The sequence below is a fragment of the Oryctolagus cuniculus genome, chromosome 15 (genome assembly GCF_964237555.1).
Source record: "Oryctolagus cuniculus chromosome 15, mOryCun1.1, whole genome shotgun sequence".
Classification (NCBI taxonomy): Eukaryota; Metazoa; Chordata; class Mammalia; order Lagomorpha; family Leporidae; genus Oryctolagus; species Oryctolagus cuniculus.
In genome coordinates this window covers 27459562-27471008 of record NC_091446.1, presented here as the reverse complement: position 1 = coordinate 27471008, position 11447 = coordinate 27459562, and the positions used below count along the sequence as shown (strand labels likewise).

The 11447-nt window shown below is 49.0% G+C and overlaps 1 protein-coding gene across 8 annotated transcripts in view; it reads left to right on the top strand.

Moving 5' to 3' along the window:
* SUFU (SUFU negative regulator of hedgehog signaling) overlaps nucleotides 1-11447 on the top strand; it is a 122683-nt gene that overhangs the window by 1244 nt on the left and 109992 nt on the right. Inside the window, exons 1-2 of one of the 8 annotated variants that reach the window (XR_001795156.3) lie at nucleotides 566-1109; nucleotides 4966-5100. Coding sequence is in view for 7 of the 8 variants with exons in the window: in XM_051823539.2 (XP_051679499.2) it covers nucleotides 679-1109; nucleotides 4966-5100 (566 nt within the window). In the remaining variant the exon portion in view is untranslated. Of the gene's footprint in view, nucleotides 1-565; nucleotides 1110-4965; nucleotides 5101-11447 lie in introns of those variants that run through there. The other 7 variants (XM_051823539.2, XM_070057303.1, XM_017348522.3 and 4 more) reach the window with 7 other exon arrangements.

The following is an 11447-nucleotide window of genomic DNA, read 5'->3' as shown; positions in this document are numbered from 1 at the left end:
GACTTGGGCCATCTTCTACTGCTTTCCCAGGCCACAGCAGAGAGATGGATTGGAAGTGGAGCAGCCGGGACCCGAACCGACGCCTACATGGGATGCCAGCACCGCAGGTGGTTTTACCCGCCACGCCACAGCGCCGGCCCCTAGGTGACCTTGTGATCATTAAACTCGTCTAAGGATGTCAGGAACTGTTCTAGTATCTCTTCATCTTCATAAAGAGTAGAATCGACACTGAGAAGTGGGAAAATCAAAGTGAAGAGAGGTTTTGTGCCAACGCGTTGAAACGAGTCCGGTGCATTTTTCTCTGGATTATTAACTCTTCCTTCCTTCCAGTTGCAGGGACCGTTCTGTCAATAGCAGTAGGAAACATTCCATTTATAATCTATTAAAACTAATGCCACACAGACGGCTGAATCAATCCACTCTCAAATTTCTGTTTAAGTCGTTGTTAGCAGCCTGTCAACAAACCAGTCACAAGCCCTTTGTCAGCGCACTCCTCAGTGCCTTCGTGGGACCCTAGCACCTCAGAAAGATGCCTCAACGTCTCTCTTTGGACCTGGGTTCCTCCTAACACTAGGGGGAGGCTAAGAGCCTCGGGACACTCCCAACGCAGGCAGAGGGAGGCGGGGCCTACTATAAAGTCACGCCTTCTCCACATGTGACTGACAATGACACCAACCAATGGGTGCTGGGACAGGGCGCGCCGGCGCCCCGCCCCCTTGGTCTCCCCGCGGCCCCGAGGCACACTCTGGCAGACTTCGCGGCGGCGACGGCTGGGGTGGACGGTGCACTGTGCGCAGGCGCGGAGCTGGACCTCGCTGCAGCCCCCATTGCCTCGGGGAGTCGCACCCACCGAGTCCGCCTGCTGGCCCGTCAGTGCTCTTCCCTTCGTCCGCCCTCCCGGGTTCCCCTAGCGCTCTACGCGCCGGGATGGCGGAGCTGCGGCCTAGCGGCGCCCCCGGCCCCTCCGCGCCCCCGGCCCCCGGCCCTACTGCCCCTCCGGCCTTCGCCTCACTCTTTCCCCCGGGACTGCACGCCATCTACGGAGAGTGCCGCCGTCTTTACCCTGACCAGCCGAACCCGCTCCAGGTTACCGCTATCGTCAAGTACTGGTATGCCCTGGGCCGCGGGGAGACCGACCCGAGCGGGCCGGGAGGGTTTAGAGCGCTGGGGGCGAGTACTCTGCGGGGAGGGGAGGCGAGGAGGAAGAATGGTTAGAGCACTAGGCAGGAGGGCTTCCTGCTGCGAGGGAAGGAGTTAAGGCTGAAGTTGGGGATGGGGACAAAGGGGTTAACGGCGCCGGAGGGTCGTGAAGGGTTAACCGGGATTAGGAGAAGAGTGAGACCTAGGGGTGCGCAGCAGCTGAGGGGGGAGCGGTCAGGAGAGAGCTGTGAGCCTGCTGAAAGGAGGGGGCGCCTGTAGGGGGTCATCTGTGGGCGAGGGGAGCCGAGGGGGGCGGCTGAAGTGGGATGGGGGAGGCGAGGCGGGGCCTGGGGAGCCTAGGCGAGGGCTTTGGAGGAGCGCGGCTGGAGAAGCCCAGGGCACGGGACTGCGGGGGCTAGGGGCGGGCCCGGGGGCCCGGGGCTCTCCTGTGGGTTAGGAGCTCGGCGAGAGGAGAGCTGAGCCTGAGAGGAGATGAGGAGGAGGCCTCCTTTTGATACCTCCGCGATGAGCTCAGCCCTCGTATCCGAGCAGAGCTTTTGCTTTTGAAGTTTGCCGGGGCAGCTCTTCCTGATAAACTTTCTGCTTACTCTGCACAGTTCTCTTTCTCCCTGCAGAGCCTCGCTCCGGCTTTGCAGCTGCTTGGCTTTCGGACGTCAGCAGAGAACAAGCCCAAGGAGACCCATGGGTTGGCTGGGGACATAAGGGCATCCAAGCTCCTCACTTCCAATGGGGAGTAGCTGATGGAGACCTGGGCCTGGAGCGGAGAGGGAACACACGCAGCTTCCTGACCAGGGGCCTCAGTTTCTCTGGATAGCTGAGGGGTCCCCCTCTTAAGAGTCAGTTTCCTGATGGGCTGCCTTTAAAGGGGTAGGAATGGTCTTTCCTAATTTCCTATTCCCGTTTGTGACTTGAATCTTCTCACAGCCTTCAGGCAGAACGGGTGTTAGCCGTGCTTGTGGCCTTTCTGGACCGAAAGCTGACTGAGAAAGTGGCTGAGTCTGTCCAGACCGCACTCACAGAGGCACGTTTTATGTGAGCCCCTTCAGTAAGTCCTGCAGGGGAAGTGGGCATCTTTGCCGGTTACCTCCCCCGTTAGGACTGTTGCTCCACCAGGATAATCTCTTGCTTCCTTGCAAGACTGTGCAGGGCTGAGGCCAGCTCCTCGTGTCGGGGGTGGGGGTGTGGGTGGGTGCAGATGCAAAGGGCCTGGGGAGAGCAGGTGGCCACGTGCAGTTAGGAGGAGGTGTGGCCACTGGTGCCGTCCTCTCTGGCAGGCACGCTGGTCATTGGTTGAGGGAGTTTTTGAGCCACACTTCTGAGTGGAAAGCTACTCTTGGTGACGTAGTCATCCATTCTAACTGTACGTCTGTGCTTACCTCGCATGGACTTGTCTGTGTCATGAGAAGAGTGGGCTGGGCCTGGCTCTCCATGCTTCTTGCTCAGGTCTCACTGCAGTACAAAGAGGACTCCCTACAGATTCGTGCACCTGTTTTTCTGTCACCCCAGTGGTCATGAGGATAGAGGTGTGTCAAAGGTATTGAAAAGTGTGCCAAGGACAAAGTTAGAAAAATTCCCAGAATGCTTTTTTCCCTTGCAGCTGTTTCCAGGTCGTATTCTGAGGGATGGGGCCAGCAGGGGATGATGGAGAAGGGGGACTGGATGGCACTTTGTGAAGCTAGAAAAGCTGCTGGATTCAGAAAAATGTCAGCGGCCACAGCCAGTGACTGGTTCTTTCTAAGATTTAGGGGCATTTGTAAGATCATGTTCCTCAGATGTATTCATACAGATACATGCCTATTCTTCCCCTCTGGGATCTGATGAGGCCTCGTCAGCTGTAGCAGGATGGCTGACACAGGCTGCCTGGGCCTGGCGGTCACCCGCTGTACCTTGAGATTTCTTTTGCTGCAGAAAGTTGGCTCTTTGGCTAATGTCCCCAGCCAGCAAGGACGTTCTGTTTGCAAGGAGCAAAACAGAGAGGCAGCACCTGTGCCCTGGGCCCACTCTAGGCTTGTAGCTACCCTGCAGGTGTTTGAGGAATTAAGTTGAGGGACGTCTGGGACCCTGGCCAATGTTTCTTTTAGGTGTAAGATATGATTCTTTTCTACATACTTACCTGGTGTCTGAGTAGCAGTGGAACACTTTGTGCTTTGACTCTTTCCTGCAGGAGTCTAAAGGTAAAGCTTCTCTCTTTGGTGTGACACCTGGAGACCTGGTCAGGAAGAGAGTTGCGGGGGGGTGGTAGAGGGAGCAGTTTTGCCGCTTGTTGCTGGGTGGACCTAGGCAGTGGGAGGCGCAGGATTGGGAATTTGCACAGGAAACCAGCCTTTATGGGGCTGCAGTCACTGCCATCTCTTCTGGGGTTCTGCGGCTATAGTGGAGTCCATCCAGGGATTGCTGCCCTTTTATTTTCTCCCTTCTCCCACAGACTTGCTTGTAGAATTAGTCAACTGATTTGGCAAAATCAGTGTTAATGGCATAGTTGGACATCTAACCCTTAACTTTCTCAGCAGAGATTCTAAGCTATTTGTAATGACTTTCTTGTAAGTAATTTAGCATTTTGTAGCAGAGAATAAGGATTTTTACAAAGGCTGATAATGTCCTGGCCAAAGGGGGCGAAACCAGACCCACTGGTGTTAAGCAGCGTTTCTGCCGTGTGTTCTGGCACGTGTGCTGGGATTACCTGGAACTTGCCTTTCCCTGGGTCTTTGCTTTCCTGTAGCACATTCTCCCTGTTGCACAGCGCTCTCAGCCAGGGTTCCTGGGCAGGCCGAGTTGCTGCAGCCTCTGTGTGAAGTGGGCACGGAGATGAGGCAGCTCAGATGCAGTGTTTGTGGGTTAAATGCGGACCTCCTGCTGCTGATGGTTTCCATTTAGGCTGTTTCTCAAGTTCACCACATTTCCCTATCATTCTGATGAAAACAAGGATTTAAAAAAAAACCACTAATTATTCTACTAAAGGGAATTGTTAATTAAATCCTCAGTGAGCTCATGACTGACTCTGTCCTCAACTGCTTCGCTGGTGGAATTGTGGGGAAATTTAATGTGGTTCTCAGAGGCTCCAAGTCATTTAATGTCCCAGCTCCCCCTCTGAGGCAGAAGTCTCCTTGGACCATCTTCTGGCTGCAGGCACTCCCAAGGGCTCAGCCTGGTCCCTGCTGCAGTTCACTGTGCAGGGCTGAGCGAGCCTGAGTTTGGCCTTTGTCACTTGCCATGATAAAAGACCGGCTCTGGTCTATGGGGCGCAGGCTGGGGTCTGCAGGGACTGGAGGCTTTGAATTTGCTTAGAACAAACGGTAATTAACATAGGGCACAATGTAGTCTTTCAGGAATTAGCTGTCTAAGAGGCAGGAGTGGAGGGGAGCCTCTGCTTCCAGTAACAATGCCCACTGGGGATGCTCAGGAGGGTCTTTCAACAGAGGCCAGTTGATTGACTGATGCACCTCTTGCCTTGAGCCTTGGCTTATTTATAGGCCCCATAGAAGAGAAATAATCCCTGTCAATCCCATTTGCTATTGGCAGTTTGAAACAGGAGAAAGTAAAATGGCAACTACCCTGTCTGCTTTATTTCTGCAAGAGGCCTTGCCTGTCGAGGGTAGGAGAAGGAGCATCTTGTGCCCATGTGGTTGGGTAGCCCGAACTGTCCATCCTGTGGTCTCATCCCACACAGGTGTAGCTGTACTTTAGTTTTCTTTTGCTTCAGGTTCCCCCAAGATGGGGTCTTTAGGTTTGCAGGGCCAAGGCCCCTAACTTGACACTGTCTGCTTTCTAGGCTCACACTGACATGCCTGTGTTTGTCTTTTGCAGGTTGGGTGGCCCAGATCCCTTGGACTATGTCAGCATGTACAGGAACGTGGGGAGCCCTTCTGCCAATATCCCTGAGCATTGGCACTACGTCAGCTTCGGCCTCAGCGATCTCTATGGCGACAATAGAGTCCATGAGTGAGTGTGTGCCGCCTGTCCCCCTCCACCGCCCATTCCTTATCCCTGAGCCTTGTTTCTGAGGTTCTCTACCATTGACATTTTCCTGAGCAAGGTTGATAACATCACAGTCCTGTGAGGTTGGCACTTCTCAGACGGAATCTCTGGGGTTCTTCCTTCTACATTTCTACTCATGCCCAGGTGGTCCAGGAGCCCCTGAGTACTGCTCATCTGGTACAGGAAATTGTTGATAATGAACAAGAGTTCTAGAACAAACCATCGTGATTTTTCAAGCTTGCCTTGGAGTTAGTTCAGGGGACAAGCAGTGTAGCTATAACGCAGAACTTGGGCTGATGCCTCTATGTCTACTTCTCTCTCCCACCTGCCCCTGACTTATTATGAAAATTTTTAAACATGAAGAAAAGTTGAAAAATTTTATGGTGAACCCTGATACGTAGAATTCAGACTGTACCCTTAACATTTTACTCTACTTGCCTTATCCTATATCTGTCCACCTTCCTTTATTCACCTTATTTACTTCCTCCTTACTTGCATTTTGTGTGCTTGGATTATCCACAGCACATTTTTTTTTTTTTTTATTTGACAGATAGAGTTAGTGAGAGCGAGAGAGAGAAAGGTCTTCCTTCCGTTGGTTCACCCCCAAAATGGCCTCTACGGCTGGTGCTGCGCCGATCCGAAGCCAGGAGCCAGGTACTTCCTCCTGGTCTCCCATGCAGGTGCAGGGGCCCAAGCATTTGGGCCATTCTCCACTGCCTTCCCGGGCCACAGCAGAGAGCTGGACTGGAAGAGGAGCAGCCAGGACTAGAACCCGGTGCCCATATGGGATGCCGGTGCTGCAGGCGGAGGATTAACCGAGTGAGCCACGGTGCCGGCCCTCACAGCACATTTTTATCCTAGTTTGCTTTCATTTATTGCCCAGTATGCTTCTAAATTCTGCCTCAGGGCTGGCATTGTCGTGCAGTGGGTTAAGTGGACCTTTGTGATACCAGCATCCCATGTGGATGTCAGGTCGAGTCCTGACTGCTCCACTTCTGATCCAGCTCACCGCTAACATACCTAGGAAAGCAGTGAAAGACGGCCCACGTACTTGAGCTCCTGTGTCCACATGGGAGATGTGGATGGAGTTGGAGGCTCCTGGCCATTGCAACCATTTAGGGAATGAACAAATAGATGGAAGATCTATCCTTGTCTCTCCCTCTCTTTCTGTAATTCTGCCTTTCAGATAAATACAGTAAAAATCTTAAAAAAAAAAAAAAAAAAAGTCCTGCCTCTCCTACTTCTCTTTGTAGTCACCTAATTTATGTTTAGGAAAAGAAAAAAAGTTTAGTATTAACATAATCCACTTGATAATAAATCTGCTAAAACAATAACAAGCAGAACATTAATTAAGCACTGATTATAAGCCAGATACTCTTTTGGTCCCACTCTCTCTTTATGTTACTAATGAATTTAATTTTCACAACAGCACCATATAATACTGGAGGAATCTAATATTCACCCTTCTGTACGGAAGAGGAAACTGATATGCAAAGAGTCTCTGTAACTTGCTTAACATCATAGCTTGGCAGTGGCAGAAACAGGATTTGAATCCAGATGGTCTGGCTCCCAAGTCCATACTCTAATTTTTATTTGAAAGCAGAGAGACAAAGACAGAAGAGAGCTTCCATCTGCTGGTTTACTCCTCAAATGCCCACAACAGCCAGCGCTGGCCCAGGCCAAAGCCATAAGCCTGGGACTCTGTCTGGGTCTCTCAAGTAGGTGGCAGAGACCCAAGTACCTAAGCTATCGCCTGTTACCTCTCAGGGTGGTCATTAGCAGGAAGCTGGATTGGAAGCAAAGGAACCAGTACTCAAACCAGGCACTCCAATATAGGCGTGGGCATCCTAAGATGCACCAAACTTCTCCAGTCCACACTCTATTTTTTTTTTAAGATTTATTTATTTAGTTTAAAGTAAGAGTTACACAGAAAGAGAAGGAGAGAGACACACACACACACACACACACACACACGTCTTCCATCTGCTGGTTCACTCCCCAGTTTGCCGCAATGGCTGGAGCTAAGCCAATCTGAAGCCAGGAGCCAGGAGCTTCTTCCAGGTCTCACACACGGGTGCAGGGGCCCAAGGACTTGGGCCATCTTCTACTGCTTTCCCAGGCCATAGCAGAGAGCTGGATCAGAAGTGGAGCAGCTGGGACTCAAACCGGTGCCCATATGGGATGTTGGCACTGCAGACAGTGGTTTTACCTGCTATGCCACAGCACTGGCCCCAGTCCATACTCTAAATGATTGCACTTGGTTGCCTCTTAAATAATAATTTCTTGTACTTCCAGTAAACTGCCATCTTTGTTTAGAAATTCTTTTCCATCTATATTCTTTTGAAGAAGGTGTTCTTTTTTTAAAAAATTTAAATATAGTCTTCCCTCTCCCTTATTAGCACTAATCAGGAGCTGATATTCTTTCTGTTGTCATATCTTCTTTTGCTTTTCTACTTTTTTTTAAGTTTACTTATTTGAAAGGCAGAGTGACAGAGAGAAAGAGAGAGAGAGAGGAACAGAGAAGGGTCTTCCATGTGCTGGTTCACTCACCGAATGCCTGGAATAACTGGGATGAGGCCAAGCCAAAGCGGGGAGCCAGGAACTCTATCTGGGTCTCCCAGGTAGGTGGCAGGACTTGAGCCATCATCTGTTACCTCCCGGGGTTAGCTTTAAGCTGGATCAGAAGTGGAGGTGGTTCTCTGCTAAGGGCTGTGGTATCCCAGGTGGCAGCTTAACTCACTGATTTCTTTCTGAATCTTTTAAAATCTTTATTGAGTTCATTTTTAAATTTTTTTCTGATACTTTTTTCATGCTAATATAATGTTAATACAAAGAGAATAGATTCAGTGTAGTTCATTGATAGAATTTTAAGAATAGAATGATATTCCCTCCCTCCCTCCCTCTCCCTTTTCCTTCTTTCTTCCTTTTTTTCTTTCCTTCTTTTTTTCAGTTTTTGAGCTAACATATTTTTAATTAATGTTAACAGTCAAGGGCCTAATGGTCCACTAAATAAAGAGATGATCAAGTGAAAAGTAAAAAGATGCTAGTTCAGCAGTAATATAGGCAAGGACTACATACAATAATCAAATGGAAAGATGGCCATTTCACCCATATGCAGTAAATTTAAAAAAAAATCACAGATCATTAAAGCTATAGTAATATAGCATTCTTTTTTTTATTTAAGATTATTTATTATTTGAAAGAGTTACAGAAAGAGAGAATCTTCTGTCCTCTGGTTCACTCCCCAGGCAGCCACAACGGCCACGACTGGGCCAGGCTGAAACTAAGAGCCAGGAGCGTCTTTTAGGTCTCCCACATGGGCAGGGACCCAAGTACATAGCTCATCTTCCACTGCTTTTCCCAGGCCATTATAGGGAACTGGATCTGAAGTGGAGCAGCTAGGACTTGAAGCAGTACCCATATGGGATGCCGGTGTTTCAGGTGGCAGCTTTACCTGCTATGCCACAATGCTGGCCCCAGTAGTATAGCATTCTTCATCACTGGTTTGACAAAGACATGTTATACCATCTTTTTGGTACATTGGTGATGACTTTTTAGCCTGGGCTGGTTGAAAGAGTAGCAAGGCTCTGTCTTACCTCAGTATGGAGGCTGATCTGGGGATGATGATGATGTAGAAGGTGGTAATAGGTAATAGCCTTTTTCCCCATTTTAAGTGTGTCTCCTATTTTGCTTTCCAATCTTATGATGTTCTCTTATCTGCATCTTACAGACTGAGTCTCTTGGGGAAGTTAAATGAATTGCTCAAAGTCATACATGTAGGCTGAACAAGAGCTAGAACTGAATTGGGCTGCCTGAGTCTGAAGTCTGAGCTCTTAACCCCTGAGCTATACCACCTCTCTAATCACAAATCCAACCCAACTTCCTCTTTCTTGTTAGCTCAGAGACCCAGGTAATGTATTGAGAGCAATGTCAGGGCCTGTCTTTGCAGCCTTCCAAACTGATCCATTGCAGTGTCAGCAGAAGGCTTTGGGAACAGGGAATTAATTTTGCCTGAATGGGGATTTTGCATCACAGCATTGGTAATGGAGATAGAATAGCAAACAGATGTGGAAAGTAAAGGGCCTATGCTGGAGTTCTTAATAAGAACCTGCAGAAACTATTTAGTACAGCTAGCCCATGGCATTTCGTTGACAGATTTGTTCTAGCTAAAAGAATACTATCTCCTGTGTGACACAATGATACTCCTAGTTGACCTGCTTAACTGGTGTGGGTTCAAGGCCCAAAATAACTTGAAGAACATAATAAAGAAAGCTCATATTTCAGAAAAGGCAACCTCTGAATTTGAAACAGAGCCCTTGCTTGCAATTTTTCCTAGTTTAACACTACCTGTTTCATGTGATTCATTTCTATATGGTAAAACACTTTGATATTTATGTGTCATTTGTGACAAGAGTGAGACCTCTGCTCTCACCTCACATTCAAGTCTAGCTTTTTCCAGCATTATATCTTGCCACTAGAAGGAGATGAAAGGAACATTCTCAGATGTTTACCCGATTCTGGTCTATGTTTCAGAAATTAAAAGTAGCTTTATAATTCACCTTATCTGAGATGACTGGGTCCTTCTTATCCTGGTGAGTTTCTTTCTTTCCCGGGCACATTAGCAGGGAGCTGGCCTCATAGGAGACCCAGATGGAGTTCTAGGACTCTGGCTTTGGCCTGGCCCAGCCCCGGCAGCCGTTTGGGTAGTGAACCAGCAGACAGAAGATCCCTCCCTCGCTCCCTCCCTCCCTCCCTCCCTCTCTCCCTCTCTCCCTCCCTCCCTCCCTCCCTCCCTCCCTCCCTCTTTGTAACTCTGCCTTTCAAATAAATAAATAAATCTTAAAAAAAATATCTTTTAGGGACAGATGTTTGTTGTGGCAGGTTAAACTGTTTCTTGGGATGCTGGCATCCCATTTTTTCAAAAAAAAAAAAAAAGAGAGACATTCATTTATTTGAAAGGCAGAATTACGGAGAGTGAGTGGGAAAGACAGAGAGAGAGAGCGTGCTTCTGTCTGCTATTTCACTCCCTAAATGGCCACAACAGCTGGAGCTGAGCCAATCTGAAGCCAGGATCCAGGAACTTCTTCCGTGTCTCCCATGAGGATGACAGGGGCCTAAGGACTTGGGCCATCCTCTGCTGCTTTCCCAGCTGCATTAGCAGAGAGCTGGATTGGAAATGGAGCAGCAGGGACTTGACCTGACATCCACATGGGATGTTGGCATCACTGGTGGCGGTTTAACCCACTGTGCCACAATGCTGGCACCCTGGCATCTCATATGGGAGTGCGTGGGATCTAGTCTGGCCTCTGCTTCTGATCTCATGTGCAGTGTGGGAGGCAACGTATGGTGGCTCAAGGACTTGCATCCCTGCCACTCGTGGAAAACTTGGATAGAGTTCTGGTTCCTGGCTTTGCTGGGAAACCTGGGCCAGCTTTGGCTGTTGCAGTCATTTGGGGAATGAACCAGCAGATGGAATATCTCAGTCACTCTCTCTGCTCTCTATCTCACCCTCTGTGTTGCTTTACCTTTCAAAAAAATTTAGAAAGAAAAACATAAATAAATAAATAAACTTAAAAAAAATCTTCCAGTGTTTTGAAAACTCCTAATGCCATCTTTGTAATTTTTAACACCTCTAGTATTATTTATTTTAAATGCTCCTCTCTTTTTTGAAATGATATATATAAAATATTTATTTATTTATTCGAAAAGTAAAGTTACAGAGAGGCAGAGAGAGAGAGAGAGAGGTGTTCCATCCACTGGTTCACTCCCCAGAAGGCCACAACATCCGGAGCTGTGTCAATCTGAAGCCAGGAGCCAGGAGCTTCTCCTGGGTCTCCCACACGAGTGGAAGGGCCCAAGGACTTGGGCCATCTTCTACTACTTTCCCAGGCCATAGCAGAGAGCTGGATTGGAAGTGGAGCAGCCGGGACTCCAAATGGTGCCCATATGGGATGCCAGTACTGCAGGTGGCTTTACCTGCTATGCCATAGCTCTGGCCCCAGTATAAATATATTCTTTTTTTTTTTTTTTTCTTTTTCTTTTTTTTTTTTTTATGTGACAAGTAGAGTTACAGACAGTGAGAGAGACAGAGAGAAAGGTCTTCCTTCTGTTGGTTCACTCCCCAAATGGCTGCTATGGCTGGCGCTGCGCCAATCCGAAGCCAGGAACCAGGTGCTTCCTCCTGGTCTCCCATGCGGGTGCAGGAACCCAAGCACTTGGGCCATCCTCCACTGCACTCCTGGGCCACAGCAGAGAGCTGGACTGGAAGAGGAGTAACCGGGACTAGAACCCAGCACCCATATGGGATGCCG